At 38.7% G+C, this 23,603-nt stretch overlaps 1 protein-coding gene across 1 annotated transcript; it reads left to right on the top strand.

Moving 5' to 3' along the window:
- Positions 1 to 83: 83 nt before the first annotated feature.
- Positions 84 to 9,446, top strand: LOC112192134. The gene is made up of 27 exons (XM_024331723.2): positions 84 to 442; positions 529 to 688; positions 773 to 865; positions 946 to 1,051; positions 1,141 to 1,309; positions 1,644 to 1,818; positions 1,908 to 2,033; positions 2,159 to 2,719; positions 2,817 to 3,428; positions 3,716 to 3,784; positions 4,428 to 4,544; positions 4,663 to 4,908; positions 5,023 to 5,070; positions 5,161 to 5,298; positions 5,386 to 5,547; positions 5,665 to 5,727; positions 5,812 to 5,919; positions 6,003 to 6,086; positions 6,168 to 6,215; positions 6,907 to 6,981; positions 7,128 to 7,223; positions 7,301 to 7,381; positions 7,471 to 7,542; positions 8,007 to 8,051; positions 8,130 to 8,213; positions 8,741 to 8,844; positions 8,944 to 9,446. The coding sequence occupies exons 1-27, from the start codon at positions 219 to 221 to the stop codon at positions 9,077 to 9,079; spliced, it is 4,002 nt and encodes a 1,333-aa protein (XP_024187491.1). The 5' UTR covers positions 84 to 218; the 3' UTR covers positions 9,080 to 9,446.
- Positions 9,447 to 23,603: the final 14,157 nt, after the last annotated feature.

Genomic DNA, 23,603 nt, shown 5'->3' with positions numbered 1-23,603 from the left:
TCTGAATTTTAATTAGTTAATTTAAAAAATTACATATTAAAAAAAAAAAAACCTCGAAGCACAACCTTTCCCTTCGTCGTGACTCGTGAGTGGTCAACGAAGCCGCGAATTTTTTTTTCCGTACTTTCTTACCCAAACATTTAAATTCGCTTTGAAATCGATGCGCGCATAAATTTCATATGATCCTTCTGCACCAAAATTAGGGTTTCGGCTCTGCAATGGTGGGCATGATGATGATGACCACCGCCAATTCCAACGAACGCCTCGCCCGCCTCTTGGACTCCGCCGTCGTCGCCGCCGACATACCGTCCAAGCTCGACCGGCTAACCCAATTGAAGCGAGATTTGCTCCGGCGAGACCCCGCTTTCATCTCCGAGCTCCTTCCTCGCCTCTTCGAGCTTCAGTCCGACCGGTTCAGTCCCGTTCGGAAATTTGCCACCGAGTGAGCTTTTCCTCAAAACCCTAGCTGTACTGTTTTCCCGGGTTTAATTTGTTCATCTCTGAATTGGTTTACTAATTCGAATGTAGAATGCTCGGCGAAATTGGATTGATGCACGTAGATTTCGTGCCTGAGATTGTGCCGTCGTTGATTAATGTGTTAAGTGATGATACACCGGCTGTGGCTCGCCAAGCCATTACTAGTGGGAGTGAGTTGTTTCGCTGCGTTCTAGAGAAGGTTGCACTTCAGGTAACTAATTAGAGTTGTTGATGCCGCCACAGTAGTTTCGGATTAGTTTGAGTGATTTGTAATGTGTCATTGTTAATGTTTCAGGGTCTACATTCTAGCGAGTTGGACAGTTTGCTTGAGTCATCGTGGTCATGGATGTTGAAGTTGAAGGAGGAAATATTCTCGATAGCTTTTCAGGTATGTTATGATTGTGATGATGGCATATGAATGGATGGATTTCATTGTGGTATAATTCATGATCCTATCGTGCATATCAGCCTGGAAGCGGTGGAGTGAGGTTGCTGGCATTGAAATTTGTCCAGGAAGTTATTCTTCTTTATACTCCTGATCCTAATGGCTCCCAAGAGCCTCCAGCTCATGAAGGTAATCCGATGTTATACTTTGGTTCTGCATTCAGGTTCAGAATGTAAATGGCTTGGTTTTTGGCTAAAGGATGTTTGTTTTCTTTGTAGGACAATTGGTGGAATTTAATATATCTTGGCTTCGTGGCGGTCATCCCCTACTCAATGTTGGAAATTTGTCAATTGAGGCTAGTCAAAGTGTGGGCTTATTGCTTGATCAACTAAGGCTCCCAACTGTTAAGTCTCTTGGTAACTTAGTCATCGTTGTGCTTATTAATAGGTACTTCAGCCTTCTTTGCTCATATATTTTTTCTTCCTCTAAAAATGTGGGCATCACAGATGCTCTCAGTGAAGCATTTGTATAACTGTAATCCAAAACTAGTGAAGATGTGATGGTTGTAGAAATTGTATAAAACACTTCTATTGAAAGAGGTCGTACAAAAAGAAAGTAAAAAGAGTTGTAGGAAGTGCTCCAAGTTTTACAAACACTGACTTTTGATAATATGCTTTTTTCTTTTAGTTGCATAATTGGTACAGTTTGTATTTTCTATCTAGAAGTGTTGTTCCTTTAAATTTGTTATTTATTCTTTACTCTGTTTAATGCTTCTTGACAGTCTTTCAGCAATTGCAAAGAATAGACCTGCCTTCTATGGTCGCATTTTGCCTGTATTGCTTGGGTTTGATCCCTCAACTGCTGTCATTAATGGGATACGTGTCTCAGGAGCACGCTATGCCTTAAAAAATGCCTTCATCTCCTGCTTAAAATGTACTCACCAGGGTGCTGCACCGGTATGTTGTTCAATACCATACCATAAGAATACGTTAATTGTCTACTTGATTTTAAAAGATTCATAAATAATTGAGTGTTCTCTTTGTAGTGGCGAGATCGTTTAGTTGGGGCGTTGACCAAGATGAAAGATGGAGGGTTGGTAGAGCAGGCCATTTATCCAGTTGTCAATATTAATGGAAATGTGGAGGGTCAAAACAATTCTCCAGTTATTAAGGTATTTGTCACCTCCCCTCTCCCTTTACCATTGCCGTAGATCTGCACATATAAAGTTGGTACGCTTGCCATGTGCACATGGCCATATTTGTATATTTGATCTTTTCGAGCGTGGATGTTTTGCAGGAAGAGGAGCCCACAGTTAGAACATCTACTGCTGTGCAAAGTAATTTTGGGAGGAAACGATTGGGAGCACCGGATAGTAGTGAACTTGCTGAGGATGAAGACGCCTCTGGAAAGCGTATCAAATCAACACCTAGTGTCTCAGAAGAATCGGCCAAAGATTTAGATAGGAATATTTCTGTGTCTCAAGATGACATTTCTTCAAGTGGAACAGCCACTTCCAGAGGAAGTGGTGATAGTGGACCTGTGCAGCAACTTCTTGATATGTTTGGCGCATTGGTTGCTCAGGGTGAAAAAGCGGTTGGTTCTTTAGAGGTTCTTATCTCAAGTTTCTCTGCTGACATGCTAGCTGAGGTAGTGATGGCTAACATGTGCAACCTTCCTCCCAATCTTCCTGGAGCTGAAGGAGATGATGTATCTTTGATAAACATGGGTATAGTTGGCGGTGATTCACAAGTCAGATATCCCCAATCATTTATTGCCGATGTACTCTCTCTTACAAGTACTTTCCCTCCAATAGCTGCACTTCTAGATGCTCATCAGTCGGCGTCTTATAATATAGTGGTATTTTATTTTTTTTATTTTTTCAACCCCCGCTTTTACCTGCTGAAGTTCTAGGAAAAAAGGTGTATAATTGAGGCAATGTTTTTGGTAATTTCAGAAATCTGAGCCAAAGGAAGAGCAGGTAACAGTTGTAGGTGATAGTGCTGTTGCATGTACTGATATGGATTATGAAGCTGAAACTGCTATGTTGCCTACTGGTTTACCAGCTTCACCTAATGTGTTTTCACCTGAGACCGAGAATGGTTGTCCGTCTCTTCCGTCTGATGTTGATGACATAGACGGTCTTGACAATGAAATACCTGGGCTTGATTCTTCTGCTTGTAATAGTGGACTATCAGAACCTGTTGTTGCATCCTCATCGACCTTCATGGATGTCGAAGATGCCAGTCTAGAGCAAGTTAGCAGTTTGAGTCAGCAGCCACTGCTTAATATACTTCCATCATTGTCGGCCGATAGGTCTGAGGAGCTTAGCCTTGGAGCAGCTGTGGCAGATGTCAACAGTCTGATATCTTCAACAGCAACATCAGTTGGGTTGACCCATCATCTTGTCCTGCCTAAGATGTCGGCCCCGGTTGTCATCCTTTCTGATGAAGAGAACGATCGTTTACAGAGGTTGGCTTTTACCCGCATAATCGAGGCATATAAGCAGATTGATGTTTCTGGGGGTTCCCAAGTTCGAATCTCTCTCCTTATACATTTAGGAGTCGAGGTAATAAATCTTGCTTTTTAGTGATAGCTATATAATTTTCCCTACTTGTGATGGTATTGGTTTCCTTATTTGGATGCTAAATTTGTTAGTATGTTAAAACATTTTTTGGATTTAATTGGTTAAACCTTTATTTCTTCTTTGGCTTTTGTTGGGCTAGGGGAAGGGGATGAAATTAGTTCTTTCTTACTGAAGGCTAACAGTATGGTATCGTAGTAGTGTCAATGAGGATCTTCCGAAAGCTGTGTTCTTTTATTGAACTCAAGTTTCTTTTATCTATTCTTTTGTAGTTCCCCTTGGACTTAGACCCCTGGAAACTGCTGCAGGAGCATATCTTGGCAGATTATACAAATCACGAGGCAAGTAAATATTTGTTTGTTCGTACTGGTTTTTTCTTCTTTTGCATGGGTTTTGATGGTTGTTTGAATACTATTTGCGTATATATTCTGTATTGGGTCATTTGATATTTAGGACTGCACTTTTGGTTTATTACAGTTGAGAAGTCAGTTTTGGCCTTTTGCATACTATATCTGTGAGCATTGCATACAGTTGCTCTGTGGAAGAGGATGATTTGTTTTAGGCATGCTTTTTTATTTTATTTATTTATTATTAATTTTTTTTTTTTTTTTTTTGCAATACTGAGGAAATAGATCTCTTTTTGTTCCTTCTTTTGATTTACTTGCTCAACAGTTAATTTATATGTAATGGAGTATTGTCATTGAGTTATCTTGCTCTTCTTTTTGTTTGGGTGTTGAAATTGTGGAAACTACAAGGAAAAAACATACCTGGTAAGTGTACAGGATGTTGTCAGTGTAAAAAAGATCTCTGAGATGATAGTCAGCATAGCTGGTGGACAACTGCTCGCTTATCTATATTAAGAATTATTAATAAAAGGGATGATAGTCCTTTCAAAAAAGCAATGAAATGATGGCTGTTTTTCTGATGTGTTCTTGTGTTGTCTTACATATATACTGGCTAACGGTTATCGTTGGATCTCTTCAGGGACACGAGTTGACGTTGCGTGTCCTATACAGGTTATTTGGAGAGGCAGAAGTGGAACACGATTTCTTTTCTTCTACAAACGCTACTTCTGTTTACGAAAAGTTCCTTTTAACTGTGGTGTGTTCTTATCTCTATATGTAAACAGTTTATTGATGCTGCTTCTGTTTATGTAATGTTCCTTTTGACTGTTGAAGATTTCTTTTTTGTTGTCTAAATTATTTTTGTGTCATTGCAGATAGAAACACTTAGAGATTCTTTACCACCGTCAGATAAATCATTAAGTAGATTGCTTGGTGAGGTTCCATCTTTACCAAATTCAGTTTTGAAGTTATTGGAGTGCATGTGTTCGCCTGAAAATTGCGACAAAACTGAGAAGGAAGTACAAGGTGGGGATCGAGTGACTCAAGGTCTCAGTACTGTATGGAGCCTGATTTTGCTGAGGCCTCCTTTTCGAGATGGCTGCTTAAAAATTGCTCTACAGGTTCCTTCTGTTTATCTATACTCTTGTTTAATTCAGTGCATACCATTTTGTGTATCCTTAAAGTACTTTTTCTGGTTTTTACCTGACTCTGTGTTTCTCTTGGTCCTCTGAAAGAGTGCAGTTCATCATCTGGAGGAAGTGCGTATGAAGGCTATACGTCTGGTACTTATTCGCAACTTACCATTAGAGTTGAATTAGATATTTGGTTCTAACTTTTTGTTTTTCTTTTTCCTGGGTTCTTTCATCTAACAGGTTGCAAACAAGCTTTATCCGTTGTCAGCCATTGCCAAGCGAATTGAAGATTTTGCAATTGAAATGTTGCTTACTGTGAAAACTGATGATGCAACTGAAAGAACAGATGCTGATGGATCAAAAGCTGAATCCCAAAAGGTTCTAATCTATGCATTGCCCATGTGGGTTTTCACTGTATGATTAACTTGATTTAGTCTGTTAACATCTAATTTTCTTTTGTCACAGGATTCTGACTCAGAAAAACATTCGAATGAACCTCCAGCAGTGAGTGGCAACCAAGATATCTCCTCTGACACTCATCAATCATGCAATTCTCAAAGTATGTCACCGCTTTCAATTGCCGAGGCAGAGCGGTGTTTGTCATTGTATTTTGCTCTGTGCACAAAGGTCTGGCTTTATCTTACATAGTTTCTTCTTATTTGCATTTGGTGACCTTTTTTTTTCAATTTTAGTTAATTTTTGTTGAAGTTAACATAAGTTGTGTATTCTGTAATCTGATTTCAGAAGCACTCTCTTTTTCGCCAAATATTCGCTGTGTATGGAAATGCATCAAAGGCGGTTAAGCAGGTATTTGACGTAGAAATGAGCATAGTGCTTGCAATTACTGGCCCATGTGGTGTTTCTTCTCATCAGTTGTTTGGTGCAGTGCAGGCAGTTAATCATCATATTCCAAAACTAGTGCGTACAATGGGCTCGTCACGAGATCTTCTTGATATTATTTCAGACCCTCCGGCTGGAAGCGAGAACCTCCTGATGCAGGTTTTATATTATTGACATGATAGTTCTGCCCACGCTATATAATGATAAATTACACCTTTTAATCCCAACTTAAATTTCCCCAGGTTTTGCATACACTGACAGATGGGGCAGTTCCCTCTCAAGAGCTGATATTTACCATTAGGAAGTTATATGATTCAAAACTGAAGGTATTTTGAACAGTTTCTAATGCTTCTTGTAAAAGTACTTGAGCTATAAACTAATATATGGTTGGTTGTGAATAATTACAGGACATAGAGATTCTCATTCCGATATTACCATTTATACCAAAAGATGAGGTTCTTTCCCATTCTCTCATTTCCTAATTGGGTCTACTATGCAATCTGTGTTTATGTTGGTGTTTATATAAGAACTTGTGTGTGGTTGAGCTATAGGTATCTAGCTAAACAATTCTTGACAATGGACTTTTAGAATGACGTGGAGTCTTGTATAAACCTATGTTTTTTGCCAAATTGTTATCTTGATGTGGATATGCTGAATGATGAGCCATTTTTATAGTCTTAATAACTTAGTTGATTCTTCTTTTTTGGTTACAAATAGCTTAGTTGATTCTGAATGTTTTTTTTTTCCTCTCTCTTTTTGTACTAAACCTAAACAATTTTTTCCACGACATTCACCCAATCAAGAATGCAGAAAATTTCAAGAAACTCATTATAAATTGTTTAGTTACTATCATTCATTTAAGCTGAATATTAAGATAAAGGAAATTATCTTAACTTTGATGCCCATAAAGACACCATTGATATGCTCCTTCCCATTGGGAATTTATACCCTTCCACACAATCCATAGAACTGCCATGATTGCAAGTGCTGCTTTCACATGATATTATCTATCTTGTATTGCATAAATTCCGAGTAAACTAAGTTCCAATCAATCATTTATACTTCCTATTATGCTTTACATTGCTTTCAGATTGTCAGTCAGCAAGCTTTTCTTTTGTTAAAGCTTTATACGCCTGTCTTTGTTAGGTTATGTTAATCTTTCCCCAACTTGTGAATCTTCCCCCGGATAAGTTCCAAGCAGCACTAACTCGCACACTACAGGTAATGTTTCCTTTGTTAATTCTTGGCAATCCAAGTGTTCGAAGTGTATCTGTTTTCTTACTGTGAGGAAAGATTCATTAAAAGACTTAAATATGCTTGTAAAGTATCTGTTATGCTCTTCTTGATCCTACATTGTGATTGCACAGGGATCATCCCATTCTGGTCCTCTTCTCGCTCCAGCTGAAGTATTGATTGCTATCCATGGGATTGATCCCGACAGAGATGGAATTCCATTAAAGAAGGCATGCCTTCTATTGTTTTCTTGGTTGGAAGTCGTTCTGAGGGGACAATAATTAATGACTGAATAACTTTCTTGCAGGTCACAGATGCATGCAATGCATGTTTTGAGCAGCGACAGATATTCAACCAACAAGTTCTTGCTAAAGTTCTGAATCAATTGGTTTGTAACATTGTACTGTTGTGAACTTTACTTTTGGTTACCACCTCTTTTAAGCATATGCTAATGAAAAACAAGATTCGTACTTGCAGGTTGAGCAGATTCCCCTTCCTTTACTGTTCATGCGTACAGTATTGCAAGCTATTGGTGCTTTTCCTGCACTGGTAAGATCAGCATCACTCGTAGAGCTAGAGACCATGGGCTACACCTATGCTAGATTGCATAACACAATCATAGAGTACAGCATATGGGGCTGAAAAGATTTTTTTATATTAATCCATCCCCGCTTTAAAAATACTTTAAAATGATCAGACAATTCTGTTGTGCTCGCAATTCTGTAGGAAAAAAAGAGTATCTATTTATTTTGTAGTGTGAAATTTCTGTAGTTCTGATTTGGTTTTTGGGTAAATGATTATGACTTTCAAGTCTGTCAAAGTTAAACTGACCATAATAGATCTAACAAACACAGAATTCTTCGTGGTAAACTATTTAAATGTTATTACATTTGTGTGTGTGTATATCAGAGTCGGTTGATTTTTATGTGTGTGTATCCTAACTTTCTAATTTTAACTTATTAAGTTATATCAAGTTACTGATTGTTAATTTGCTTTACCGGCGAATATTGTAGGTGGATTTTATAATGGAGATCCTCTCTCGACTTGTGAGCAAACAGGTAGCTTTCAGTATCTTAAGCTTGTTGCTTGTCATATCTAATATATATTTTTTTAATGTGATTGATGAACTGTTGCAGATATGGAAATACCCAAAGTTGTGGGTGGGATTCCTGAAGTGCGCATTGTTGACAAAGCCTCAGTCATTTGGCGTGTTGCTTCAGGTGCATGCATGTTGCGTTCTCCATGCAATTACTATAGTTCTGTGACAGACTTAAATTGCGGCACAAGCTTAAAAAGAGATTGTTTTATCTATATTTATAAAATTTAACTTTGGGTTTTAATTTTTGTTTAAAAAATTATCAATCTCTATTTCAGATTATCATCTCATAATTAGGATGTTATTTTGGTCATTGCCCATGTGAATAGACCTTATCATAACAGGGTTGGAGGATTGGTTATATTGATCAAGGTTTCACATATTGAAGCAATACCTGAAATTCTCTTCTTCCTTTCTTTGTCAACCTCTTTTTATGTCTTTATTCTCCAATTAGCTTAATTTTCTTCTTTTTCTCTTTTTACCACTTTTCTTGCTGAGTTATGTCAAATCTTTATCCTTATTGGACAGTTCCCATTTCTACACCTATTTTTCATCCTACTGTGTAGATTTGGACCCGTGCAACCAACTTTTTTCCGTAGAAACTGTTGTTTTCGTATCCTTACCAATGGTGTCTATGTTATTGTCTTTCAGCTACCCCCAGCACAGCTAGAAAATGCATTGAAGAGAACTGCAGCTCTGAAAGCACCCTTGGTTGCCCATGCTAGCCAACCAGATATCCGATCTTCACTTCCAAGGTGAACGAAAAATCTGTCTCATTTGACATTAAAGCTCTCTTAGTGGAGGAAGCCTGAGTGGCTAATTGAGGAACTTGATTTGGATATTTTCTTTGTCAGGTCTATATTGGTAGTTTTGGGAATTGTTTCAGACTCTCAGGCACAAACGAGTCAGGCAAATACCGGAGATGCAAGCAACTCAGACAAGGAGGCAGTCACGGAGAAATCGAAAGAAGAATCATCTAGTGCTTGTTGAAATGCCGAGTCAACTTAAACTTGTGGAGAATATACCAAGAGGGCATTGGCCGAGTTCCAAGCTCCTAAATACATGAGTAAATATGCTGCAGTCTATTGAGACGCTGATGGAAAGGCAAGTCGGGGCGGTCATATTGTGTTTTATCAAATGGCCAAAGCAACCAGGTAGATAGCTGTATCATAGGGATGCATGTATCAAAGAATTACTGCATTTTTAAATGAAATATTGAAATAGCGAGGCATAGATCGATCATAGAAAATAATGAGCAGTACTTATGTAACACTGGACTATTCCACAATTTTCTGAGTGGAATTGATATTGTTTTCAGTGCCCTATCTCATGCAACTTCAGTTGATTTTTTTGGTTATTCTGTTGATGAACCTTAGGGGTGCAAACTATTCCTTGTTTTCTTTTGGGATATCTTCACAAATGGTGTATGAACTTTAGACCATTCTACATTTTGGTGTACCAACTTTCAAAACTATTAGAATGGTGTATCAAGTTTGCTCCAATCTTTCATTTTGGTGTACGCCGTTAAATTTTTCGTTATCTTTGCAAAAAAAAAAAAAATTTCCGTTATCTTTCCTTTAGCTTTGTCAGTTTTTTTTTTTTTTTTTGTAAAGATAACGGAAAATTTAACGGCGTACACCAAAATGAAAGATTGGAGCAAACTTGATACACCATTCTGATAGTTTTGAAAGTTGGTACACCAAAATATAGAATGACTTAAACTTCATACACCATTTGTGATATTTTCCCTTTTCTTTTTGGCATCATAGATAATACATTACTGCCCTGAGTGGCTTTGATTAAACTAATGCCATATTATATTACTAACTTACTGTAGTATTGAAGTCAATATTCTGCATCGCTTGCCATTGACACCGAGCAAATATAACAAATTTATGTGGACATGTATACTCCAAGGAATTGTGAAGGCAAAATTCGCACCTACATTCCACAACGTAAAAATGGAGCACTAGTGTTTTCAGGTATATCTACATGTCAGAAAATCTAGAATTTAGTTATATAAAGCATTAAGTGAGGCTTGGAGGTCAGAAATGAGACTGAAATTATGCAAGAGTCGCTCGAGGGTGAAGATTCCGACAAAATTGGGTACAGAAAGCAAAAATAAATAAATAAAAAACAAAAATAACAAATGTTTTACCTTTTTTTTTTTTGGTCTGAAAATGTTTTTTATACCTTACGAATGAAGAAACCAAATGAGCCACGAAATCTATAAGTTACATGACAAAGCAGTCTTGCCAAACAAAAACCGACCACACAAACAAACAAAAAGTCTCAATATATACACGAAGAAGTGAATATGTTGTAGAACCTACATCCAAATCTATTTCCATTTTTACAGAAAGCTCCAAAAATTGTTTATGTTTCGACTCGAGTAGGCTAGGGCTTAACAAAACTACAATGTACAACAGAGACTATGCTTAGACGAAAATGATCACCTGGTCAGTTATTGACCAAGAAAATAATGCTCAACTATCCTTGGATGTAAATCCAATGGCAGAGAGAATTATTATTAAGTTGAGGTGTTTTGTTTTCCACCCTTCGATGTAAATCTAAGGGTTATTGAGCATAAATTCTTTGGTCAGCAACTGACCAGGTGAACACTACTTATGCTTAGAAATCAAATCTCGCGAGGGATCCAGGCGACCATATGAAGGAGTGAAGCCGAAACTCATTTGGTTTATTCAAGTCATTACCCGTTGAATTTCCAGACCCACCTCTCTTACTTTCGTGTCAGGAAACATCACCTACCAGGTAATTCTCACAAAGCTTAATCCCTAAATTAAACAATAAAAAATTATTAACTTTGGTAACAGTAAGCTCCAGCAGCGACATTTCTTGTACAGAAGAAGGTAAATAAAGCAAAGTTTATGCTTGCTCATAAGTTCTCCTAAAAAGAACAATCTTATGCTTGCTCCAGCAGAACCCAGATATTAAACACACTAGTAAGTGGAAAACAAACAGCATAATAATTGCAGGGGGTTTTGAAATTACGCCGCAGCAAGAGACTCCCTGTCAGACTCCATCTCGCCTGTCCCCATGTTCGACTCCAGATCGTTGGGGATTGGGGATGGACTTTCTTCGGGAGCACTGGCGATTGTTGTTGGATTTTCTTCGGGTGCATCGTTGGGGCGAATTTCTTCAGGTACGTTCGGGATAATTCCCTTGAACGTAACGAGAAGGGCCTCTACGAGAAAGAAAAATGCAGGATTCATAAAAATCCAGACATACGGGCCACAAAGGATGAATCCTAATAGCTGCAAAATAATCACGCCCGCAACTACGTACACAATCCTGAAGAAGTTAGTGGTGTTGACAGCTCCATGTTCTGCACAAATATGTCTTATCTCTGACAGTACCGCCATGAAGTAGAGATTTAAGAAGGAGATGACCAGCATCATGGGAAGTCATTTAGCTTTGAACGGATTTTCAGGGGATCCGAGATGCATGAGGGAAACAAGGGAGACTAACAATGTGATCGATGTGCCAAATAAAGCATGGAGAGCAGCAATTCCGGACAGAACATTACCACTGCTAATATAAGAAAAAGGAAACGAATCAATCAGGACAAGTGTAGATTCAATTGAATGAATAAGAATTTGTCTGTTCATACCTCAACTCCCTCTCTGATGGATTCGGCATCATTCAGGGCAAGTGTATCATCAGCGGTATCTGGTGAGGTCTCTTAGAGCTTTAGGGTTTACGTCTCTGAGAGAGTGAGAGCGAGCTATTTATAGTTTTATACAGCACCCACCTAACAGTTAGAATTAACAAAATCGAATTGTGGCCATCCATTTTGATAATGCGGCTAGGATTCAATTACTTTTGGTTTTCCAAGACACCTCCTTGTTCTATAGGCCGTAGGAGTGGCTGGATAAAAAATGGGGAAATTTCAAGGGGGGTTAACTGGTTAAGAAATGGGGAAATGTAGGTTAGCTCAGAGACTTTTTAGGTGGGAGGCCGGAAGCTACCATGCAGCTTCCTGGGGACCCGAAAATTGATTGTTCAGTGACGTCTGGAGGGTTCTCGTATGATGCTGTAAAGTGTGATCCAAGTTATACCAAAAACAAAAATGTTTTATGTTGGTATATATTCATTTTGGACTGGGAGATGGATATGTTTTCCAGAATTTCCTTAAAGTCGGGGAGCTTGACTGAGTTTCAGTCTGGCTTTTTGACCTAGCCCCTCGGCATATAGTTCATGAACAAGCTTCTGATGTATAGAAAAATTTTAGTCATTTTAGACGAAGCTCCTAATACAAGTAAAATATGCTACAAAACACTGATGGGAAGGCAAGTCAAGTTGGTCATGTCGTGTTTTATCAAATGGCCAAAGCAACCGGATGGAGAGCTGGATCATACAGATGCATGTATCAAAGAATTACAGCATTTTTAAAATAGAAATTAATTTTTAAAATGAATATTGAAACAGTGAGGCGTAGATTGATCATAGAAAGTAATGAGAAGTATTTATGTAACAATAGACTCTACTGATCCATAATTTTCTGAGTGGAATTGATATTGTTTTTAGTGCCCAATCCCTATCATCAGTATTATGCAACTTCAGTTGACTGTTTTTGTTATTATGTTGATGAACCTTGTATGGGTACAAACTATTCCTTGTTTTCTTTTTGGCATCATAGTTGAATACATTACTATTGCCCTGGGTGACTTTGATTAAACTAATGCCATCTAATATTACTAACTTCACTGCAAATATAACAAATTTATGTTGACAAAGATACTTTGATAATTCATTACTGTAAAGGCTAACTCGCACCTACATCCCACAGCGTAAAAATGGAGCACAACTGTGTGTACCCACATATCCACATGTCTAATAATTTGAAAATGCCCATAGTGCCACACTCTGTAGCCCACCTCAAACCAAGCCTGCCCGCCAGCCCAGGACCCAAACCAGCTTCTGTTACCCATCGACCGCCGTGACTACTGTTCCCTAGCACCTCCGCTGTCCTACCATTGGTTGCAGATCGAGACAACCCACCTCTCTTCACAATCACTGACTTTGAGGTCACAACCACCAGAATCGCTCGGCCTCACCACTCCACCCGTTAGCACAACCCCCGGAACGCCGCACCGGAACCCGGCCGGAGATCAATCTGACATCAGATCACAAAGAAACTCCGATCCAACGGTAGAGCACCCAGACATGCCCGATCCGAACAAGAGACACCGGATCGGGGAGAAGAACCCCCAACCTAACACTTTTCCAACACCGAACACCGATCTGGACCCAACCTCGCTGGCGAAGATGGATCTGCAACCCGAGTCTCTTCTGTCCTCCTCCTACACCATCACCAACCCTCAAAAGGAAAAACAGACAGCGGAATGGAAGCAAAAACGCGTGCACTCCGAAACAACTAAAATCCCCTCCCGGACCGAGACGTAGTGGCGGATTTGCCGGCTACGTTCGGCCGGGAGAGACAAAACACTCGAGCTCTGTTTTTTTTTTTACTTTGGCGCGTGAGGCGCGTTCTATGTTTTGACAAGTTTTTTGCTTTACTCCCAATATTAAACTACACTAGTCTTCCTCCACGTAAGTATTTTTTTTTTTTCAGAAAGAAAAAAAGATAATGGATTAAAACAGTTATTGTACAGTGAAGTTGGTGGGAGACAAAAGTGGGTTGTGAGAATTTTTTTTGTCTATTTTTTTAATAAAAATATAATTTGTAATTTTCATAATTGTCCTTGTGATTTAATTAATTCTCAAAGTTTTTTAATATTTCAGGAATATTTCTGTCAAATTTTTTAATTTTAGCTAACAAAACCTCTTCTCTTAATAATAGTATAGATTAAACTACAAAAAAATATTAACTTTTGTAAAAGTAAGCTCCAGCAGAGACATTTCTTGACTCTCGTAGAGAAAAAGAGAAACCAAGCTAAGTGTAAGCTTTTTTTTTTGGTCAAATGAAACTTCATTAAAGAGGCCCAAGGCCTGAGAAACAGCACAGCCCAAAGGACAGGCCCCATCAACACGGCTCACAAGCTTGCTCATAAGTTTTCATAAAAAGAACAAAAACAAAAAAGGATTAATTTCAGTTTACCCCCCTGAAGTTAGGGGTCATCATCATGTTAGTCCCTCGAGTTTCAATTTAATCAGTAACACCCTTGTACTCTCCAAATTCATCACCCGTGTCCAATTTCTACTATTCCGTCCAATTTTGACCGTTAAGTTTGACTTTTGAGGGCTAAAATGGTCATTTCAAGACAAAAAAAACAAAAAAAAAAGAATTTTTTTTTCTTTTTTCGTTTTTATTTTTTGCATTTTTTTTCTGTTTTTTTCTTTCATTTTTTTTCTTTTTCTTCACTTATTATTATTATTATTATTATTATTTTTTAAATAATTTTGTCTTCAACCTATACACCACAAGTTATAATAGGTTTATAAAACAAAAAAAAAACTCTAGGTGGTCAAAAAGCAGCTCGCTGGTCTACGATATTTGTGATATATCTCCAATAAAGCAACGAATTTTAGGATATCATTTTATTGGGGATATATCCTAAAATTCTTCGCTTTATCGGAGATGTTCCACAAATATCGTAGACCAGCGAGCGAAGAATTTTAGGATATATCCCCAATAAAGTGAAGAAATATCTTTATTTATTTTTTTAATTATATTTTACAAATATTTCTTCACTTTATTGGGGATATATCCTATTATTCTTCACTTTATAGACCTATTATATTTTATAGATATATTTTACAAATATATCCTAAAATTTTTCGCTGGCTGGTTACAAATAAACCCTATAATAGGTTTATAAAAACAAAAACAAAAATACTCTAGGTGGTTAAAAAGTCACTCGCTGGTCTACAATATTTGTGATATATCTCCGATAAAGTGAAAAATTTTAGGATATATTTGTAAAATAAATCTATAAAATATAATAGGTGTAAAATATATCCTATAATAGGTTTAAAATATAGGTTTAAAATATAATAGGTTTAAAATATAAATAGGTTTAAACCCTATAATAGGTTTAAAATATAAAAAATTTCGCTTTATCGGAGATATATCACAATAAAGTGAAGAATTTTAGGATATATCCCCAATAAAGTGAAGAAATATATGTATTTATTTTTTAATCATATTTTATAGATATTTCTTCACTTTATTGGGGATATATCCTAAAATTCTTCACTTTATAAACCTATTATATTTTACAGATATATCCTAAAATTCTTTGCTTTATCGGAGATATATCATAAATATCGTAGACCAGCGAGTGACTTTTTGACCACCTAGAGTTTTTTTTTTGTTTTTATAAACCTATTATAACTTGTGGTGTATAAGTTAAAGACAAAATTAAAAAAAAAAAAAAAAAAAAAAATAATAATAATAATAATAATAATAATAAGCTAAGAAAAAGAAAATAAAAACAAGAAAATAAAAAAAATGGAAAAAAAAAACAGACAAAAAAAATGCAAAAAAAAAAAAAACAATTTTTTTTTGTTTTTATTTTTTTTTATTTTTTTTTGTCTTGAAATGACCATTTTAACCCTCAAAAGTCAAACTTAACGGTCAAAATTGGACGGAATAGTAGAAATTGGACACGGCTGATGAATTTAGAGAGTATAAGGGTGTTACTGATTAAATTGAAACTCGAGGGACTAACATGATGACGACCCCTAACCTCAGGGGGGTAAACTGAAATTAATCCAACAAAAAACCTTCATAGTCGTTACAAGAAGCTTTTGCCGAGAAAGCGATACGTACCAAAACACTAATTCTTCAGGAGACAAACAAAAAAAAGAAGAAGCTGAAACAAGCGAGATACTCTAGTCTAAAGACTCTGAACAGTGATCTGAACCTCGCCAACTTCCGGATCTTCGGTGATTGTCGTCGTAACTTCGTGAGGAGTATCAGTCATTTGTTGCTGAGCAGTGATCGCTATCTGTTGAGTGAACGTCCGAATCTGTTGATGGAAACGACGGAGGAGCTCTACGAGTAAAAATGCCGAGGGATTCATGAACAACAGGCCAAACGGACCGATGAGGACGAAGCCTAGTAACTCACAGGCGAGCGAGCCGGAAATGAGGTACATGTACCTGAACAGGTTGGAAGTGTTGTCAGCTCCACCAATAGTTATCTCCGCCAGCAGGGCGACGGTGTAAACAAATGAGGCCGAGATGAAGAGCGACATGGTCCAAGAATGAGTTATGAACGGATTTGTGCCGGATCCGAGATACTTCAGTCCGACAAGTGTGATCAGCAGTCCGATGATAAAACCAAACACGGCGTGAAGCGCCGTCGACTTGGACAAATCGATGTTGCTACTTTCACTGCCATCATAAGATAAGAAAAAGAAAAGGTCATCAGAGATAAATAGACCAGGATGTTAATGTATCAAACTTAAGCAACTAAGATTTTGTAATAATACCTCTGTTGAGGGAGAGAAGTAATGTCTGTGTTTGCCATACCATCGGAGGACGTTTGTGGTTCGGGCATGAAGCGGCCTATTTCCTTAAATAGAGAAAATCACGTGCGTAGTCCATGACGGGGTACTAATCAAGGCCAATGAAAACTAAACACCTGTCCTTTTTACTTTTTAATTTTTAATTATGATTGAGGAAGTATGAAGTATTGGCCCTGTAATGGTTGATTGTGATTGAGGAAGTATGAACTATGAAGTATTGGCCCTGTAATGGTTGATTGTGATTGAGGAAGTATGAACTATTGGCCCTGTAATGATTGTGATTGAGGAAGTATGAACTATTGGCCTGTGCGAATAGTTGGACTCTTTTCCATTAAAGAAAGACAAAAAGGCAGGGAATAAATTTCAAGATAGCTAGCTAGCCAGTGCAAATAGTTTTGAGGAAGTGTGGAGTATTTTCCTGCATGTAAGTATTGGCCTGTGCAAATAGTTTGACACTTTTCCATTAAAGAAAGACAAAAAAGCAGGGAGTAAATTTCAAGATAGCTAGCTAGCCAGTTGAGTTTTGACCAACTGGAATTAGCTTTCACTCAGTGCGTTCTATGGAAAGAATCTAGAAGTTATATGACGCGGATTCAACACAAAGTACGAACAAGAATAAAAAATAAAATGAGTCATACCATCCAAACACAAATTAAGTCGACTTAATCTTTAGGAAAATGCATTGATAAAATCATATTAAACTAAAAGAAAGGTGTAAGAAATGCATATTTTGGAGAAGCTCTCTTTTATTTATCCATTTTTTTTATCCTCTATATGTTTCGAAATTTTTTTTTTTTTGGTCTGACACGAATTGGTCAATTATTCAGAAATTCTCATCTTCACTCTAAATAAGATGAAGGTTTTTAGCTAATTATGAGTTTACGAACCATATTTGGATTTCTTTTTTCTTTTTACATCTTTTCTACGATTCGTGGTTTTCATTCTTCTCTTCATAGCTAATAGTTGTTTGCAACTATACAGACTTGTGATAACGTATTTGCTTGTACTAAAGTCAACTATTTTATTAATAATAATCATACGAAAAATTACAACTCATAGATGTAGAAACTACATCAAAATATAAAATGGCAAGAGCAATACTAGATGCAATAAAGTATCAGAAATAAAACCTAACAAAAATACAAAGCGATGCAATTAAGCATTTGATGGGGTACCGGACAGAATCCGAGCTATGTAAAACGGTACCAATAGTATGGCCGACCATACTTCCACACAAAAATATATGTCGAATAGAGGGTAACATTCTATTAAGGTAACCGGCGGTAGTGTGACCGACCTTGCCTAATCCACGCAAAATAATGCGCTGAATAGAGAGCAATCTTCTACCTAAGTAACCAAAGAAGCAATTCCAACATGTAGATAAATTTAGGGCCTTTAAAAAGTCTCCCGGCTCCCAAATGCGAACCCTAACAGTATCAGGCTCATTCACCAGTTGTAAAGGCCCAAGAAAGAAAGCCCAGCCCAAAGCCCTACTTGAGCAATCCAATAGAGCAGAGGCCCAGGCCCACAAGGTTCTACTTTGGGCACCCAAAGCCACACTAGGCACCAGCCTTGACCTCGGCCCCAATATCTGTTCTACCGCCCGTCATCGGAGAAGGCACAACCCGGCTCCACTAACGCGACTCCACCCAAGACTAGACCAGAGATGATCTAAACGTTTAGACTCCAACCCCCCTCAAATTCGGCCTCTGCTTCGATCGAGAATCTTAGCGGTAAATCCTCCAACCACCAATCACTAATCGTCGCCTGAGAGGATCCGGATGCATTACAACCATCCACCGCCAAAGCCCTGCAGTAGCACCCAGAAGCCATCTCCTCCCAAACCGAAAGGATTCAGACTCAAAACTGATAGACCCGGGATCCCAAGTTTGGTTTGGATCTACCAGATCATGGCGCCGCTCTTCACCACCATCCTTGAAACAGAGTGCAGCACGAGCAAAGCCCGAAGGGGTTGAATCCCATCGGCAAAAAGACGAGACTAGGGTGCAGCAACCCGAAGGTTGAAGAGGGGAGATTCTCGAGTCCAAAAGACTCGACAGCCAAGGACCAAGGACCACAGCCATCGCCACAATCCAAGAAAATCGAACGGCAATACCCTAGGGTTAGCCGCCGCAAAGAGGAGAGCGAGAGCTCTCTTTTTTTTTTTTTTTTCATAACCTAAAGATTAGATGTACACATAGCATACTCTTTAGAATTATTAACTTAAAAGAAGTAAAACGCCTCTAACACTAAATTGCGGTAAAGATATAAATACTATATTTATTGACAATTCTGCACACTTAAAACTTACATTCTTTTGACAAAATTGAGACCTCCAAATCTGCTTACTTGACACCTTACTCTATTATGAATTATTAAATGACATATATAGCCCACTATAGAATAATTATTAAGGACAATAATTATACCAAAAAAATATTATTTTTATTTTCTCTAGATTTTCCAATTCAATAATATCATATTGCATTTTTTATTATTTTCCTTCTCTATTTTCATTACGCTACATACTCATTAAAGTGCGCGCACGCACACACGGATGTCCTCTTTAGATCCAGTTACCCTAAACCTGAACCATTGATTCTTATTTAAAGCAATGAATGGCTTAGATCATTTTGTCCGCATTTTTAGAGATTCACGGACGTCCTCTTCAAATCCTTGCTGTATATATATAATAAGCATTTAAACTATGATTAAGATTTTGTGACATAAAAATATATGATATACCTGTTGACGCATATTGGTGAGGGACAACAAAATAAATCCTATTATGACCTAAATTTAAGTCTATCCGTTATATTTGCAAGCAAAAAAAAAAAAGAGCTAGCAATAATTTTTTTTTTTAATATATAATCGTGAGATGCAAAAAATACAGGAAAAAAAAAATAAACATTAAGCAAAAAATGATTAATCTGTTTAAGTATATCTGAATTGTGTGTCTGACCCAAACTCTAGTTACTTGTCTCAGTTGTAATAGGGTTAATCTTAAAGATATTCTTGGAGATATCTTCGTAGATATTCATTCATTGTACGATTGTGTTTCCATGTACAACTCTGATTCTATGCTTGTAATTCTCTATATAAAGAGGTCCCTATTATCAATGAAAGACACAACACTTTCTCTCCCAAATTTTGATTTCCTTAAACACGTTATCAGCATGAAGACCCTGAAACCCTAAAATCGTAGACTTCAAACCTTAGCAACCACCACCGCACACCTCGAAGCCCTCGATTCCAGAAGCCTAGAACCGGTGATGAAACCACCAAAACCGGCCGGAATCCCCCTGAACCAGCCACCGGAAAACCTAAACCGCTCAAGTTAGCCTTGCCAGCGCTAGCCTCGCCCAGCCTCCGTGAGCGCCCATGCCCTGCCGGTTAGACTCGCCACTCCCTAGCTAGCCTCACTACCCTCCGCCCCGTGCTAGCCTTGCCTGTTGCGCACCCGTGTGCTTGCAAGTTAGTCTTGCTGCCGACAGCCCTCGCACGCCCCCAGCGTCAGGTTAGCCTCACCAGCCTTGTTAGCCTCGCCTGCTGCTGACAGCCCCTCCGCGCAGATTAGCCTCACTAGTGCAGCACCCCGCAAGCCTTGCACACGATTAGCCTCGCCAGCGACAGCATCAGCAGCCCATGCCTACACGGTTAGCCTCGCCAGAAGACTTTGCAGAAGTTTCCGGCCACCCACCGGCGACCACCACCTCCGGCCACTGGCGACTTCTTCGACAACCTATTTCAAGGTATTTTTTTACTAAAAGTTCCCATTTTTGAGTTTTTCTTCTTTTTCTCTTCTTTTTTTTTCTCGGGGAATTGCAACCTCCCTTCTTCTACCCCCTTTTCTTCTTCATAGAGGAGACCTAAGCTGAACTGTGGGGGTTCGTGCTCACTCCAAACTTGGAGCTTGTTGAATCCTCCAAACTTAGAGTTTGTTGAGAAGATACGATCAAACACAAACACATCATTATTTTGATCTAATCCAATCCCTCTTGGAATCAAATTTCTTGGGAGCAACTACGCTCAAAATTTTTATTTGTTTTCGTGGTAGCCTTTTTTGCTTCGAAACTAACCCTCTTTTCTTATTGTTTTTCAGGATGAGCAACTTGAACAAGTTGGACTTTGCTCCACTAGAGATAACAGGTGCATGATACCACAAATGGGTTCGTGATGTGCGCCAACATCTTAAGTCTCAAGGGATTCTGAATACTATCCTTGAGCTAAGTCAGAACGTACTCACAATTGAGAAAGCTGCCACTTTGGAAGCGAATCAAGATAAAACCATTATTCTCATGACAACGCACATGAATCACTCGCTCCAGAATGAGTACTTGAATGAGGACCCTAGAAAGCTATAGGTAGAACTCGAAGAGCGATTTGGCAACGTTCGTGACTCCCTGCTTCCTAATTTAGAAGTGGGATGGAACAACCTTCGCTTCTGTGATTTCAAGTCTGTACTTGACTACAACTCGGAAGCCCTTCGTATCAAGTCTTTGATGGAATTATGTGGCAAGAATATCACTAATACGATGTTGATCCAGAAGACTCTCTCCACCTTTCCCGTCTCTGCACTGATGGTTGCTAAGAACTATCAGATTAATCTTAATGCAGGACACATCACAAGCTTTCATGAGCTAGTTGGAGCCATGAATGTAGCTGAGAAGCATGACAATATCCTTGTGAAGAACTATAACTCTAGATCCATGGGAACCAAGTCTATTTCGAAGTCTAACTATAGTCGTGCCCCCAAAGGAGGACGCAAGGAGCGAAGCCCTAAGGCTATGGATGATTCTGGACGTTATAGTCCGTATTCTCGCCCCAAAGAGGAAGGTAACCGCCAAGATAGGCGTGCACATAACTGTGAAGGTCAACGTGTGAGGAGAGAGAAAGGCAAAGCCTCCAGCTATGGTGGTGGCGCCACCAAGGATAATAGTCATCCCCAACGCGCCCCTAGAGCGCCTCGATTAAGGGAGCCTGACCATAAAGATCTTTGTCTTTGATGTGGATCGTCCAGACAATAGGCCAGGCTTGTAATGCATCCCAAAATGTTGCAAATGCGTATAAGATGTATCGTGAAGCAAGGGAAGCAAATTACATTGAGCAAAAAGATCAGGATGGCGATCTCACTCTGAGGGTGGAAGACTTCAAAGGTCAAGATCAAGAGACTGACGATTTTGTTTAAGTCTTTTATATTTTTCAAGAGATGTAGGCAATTGCCATATTATTTTTGTAGTAAATGCCAATGGTTTAGTCTTTCTTCAAATTAGGCTCATCCAAAGTAAGTGTAATGTCTAAGAAGGTTTTGAGATTAGTGATACTTAAGCGAGTCTTGCTCTACCGACATCTCTGTACTCACCTAGTCACATTTATTTTAGAGTTACCAAAAAAAATTAGCCAACTACCATTGTTTTGCATTAGCTAGTTCATTGGATTAGATTTTCTTTGGTTAAAGAGACCATGATATAATTTTGTTGGCTTATTAATAAAAGTTGAGTTCTTTTCATTATGACTCCTTTTTAATTATGAACTTTTTCTTTTGGGAATGGATTTTGGAGAACTGCAATGTCTAGCGAATAGTGCGACTACGCACACCATTCTCCGCCATAGACAATTATTCTTGGAGATGTTGCCTACATATTCCTCTGTGACTACGATGGTTGGGCCATTAGGATTGGTTCAAGGACATGGAATGGCTCAATTCCTCTTGCCAAATGGCACCTTGATTAATGTCGCAGAAGCTCTCTACACTCCTAAGGCAAATCGAAACCTTATTGAGCTTTAAAGATATTAGAGCCAACGGATTTCATGCAGAAATGCATAAAGAGAACGGAAAAGAGTGTGTTACTCTAATGATTGAGGACGAAAGTGCATCTTAGAGAAACTTATGTGTGAATCTAGTAGACTTTATGTCACTACAATTGAATCCAATAATATGATAAGAGAAGATCTCTTGGATTCAGGCACATATTGGCTTTGGCATGGTCGACTAAGACATCCTGGTCATGACATGATGATCCGTATACTAAATACTTCACACAGACATCTATTATTTCTAGCGAAACTAAGCAAAAATCAAAGATTGATTCCTGGATTGAGTGTGACCACCACCGTCGTTGGCTCTAGCGCCACTACTTCCCTTCTCCTGACACCATAGTATGCGTCTCCCATGGCCATGATGCCATAGATGCCAATTCCCATGGCCATGACGCCATGGATGCCAATTCTCATGGTCATGACACTATGATGGGTGATGTAGTCACCAATTTTACTTCGAATAGCGCATCAGACGCTCAGGCCCAACCAAAATCCTTATTGGTTGCTTCTAAGGCCCCTTGCTCATTTTACAAAGTCTGTTCCTTAGGGAAATTGGGCCCGAGACCGTCCTAAGCAAAAGATCCAAAAATACTCATTCCGTTCTTGCAGAGAATCCAAGGGGATATCTGTGGACCTGTCAACCACCTTGCAGACCTTTTAAATACTTTATGATGTTGGTTGATGGGTCGACACGCTTGTCACATGTCGCGATGTTGTCCACTCGAAATGCTGCATGTGCTAAACTTCTAGCCCAGATTATCCGTCTACGGGCTCATTACCCGAACCACCTTATTAAGTCAATTCGACTTGATAATGTTGGGGAGTTTACATCGAAAACGTTCTATGACTATTGCATGTCACTAGGGATTGATGTTGAGCATCTAGTTCCTCATGTACAGACCCAAAATGGTCTCGCGGAAGCCGCTATTAAGCTCCTACAAATGATAGCTCGGACATTGGTTATGCGCACCAATCTCCTTGTTTCCTCTTAGGGATATTCAATACTGCATGCAGCTACGCTAATTCTTCTACGACCTAGTGCCACCCAACCTTATTCTGCTTTGCAGCTAGTGACAGGGTACGAGACTGATATCTCGCACTTAAGCATATTAAGGTGTGTCATTTATGTGCTTATTACGCTGCCACAGCGTACTAAGATGGGTCCACAGAGACGAATGGGCATATATGTTGGACATGAGGCTCCAACTATTGTCCACTACCTGGAACCCTTGACATGC

The sequence above is a fragment of the Rosa chinensis genome, chromosome 3, assembly GCF_002994745.2.
Source record: "Rosa chinensis cultivar Old Blush chromosome 3, RchiOBHm-V2, whole genome shotgun sequence".
In the NCBI taxonomy this organism is placed as follows: Eukaryota; Viridiplantae; Streptophyta; class Magnoliopsida; order Rosales; family Rosaceae; genus Rosa; species Rosa chinensis.
The sequence above is the reverse complement of the archived record's forward strand: the minus strand, read 5'-3'. Positions and strand labels throughout refer to the sequence as shown.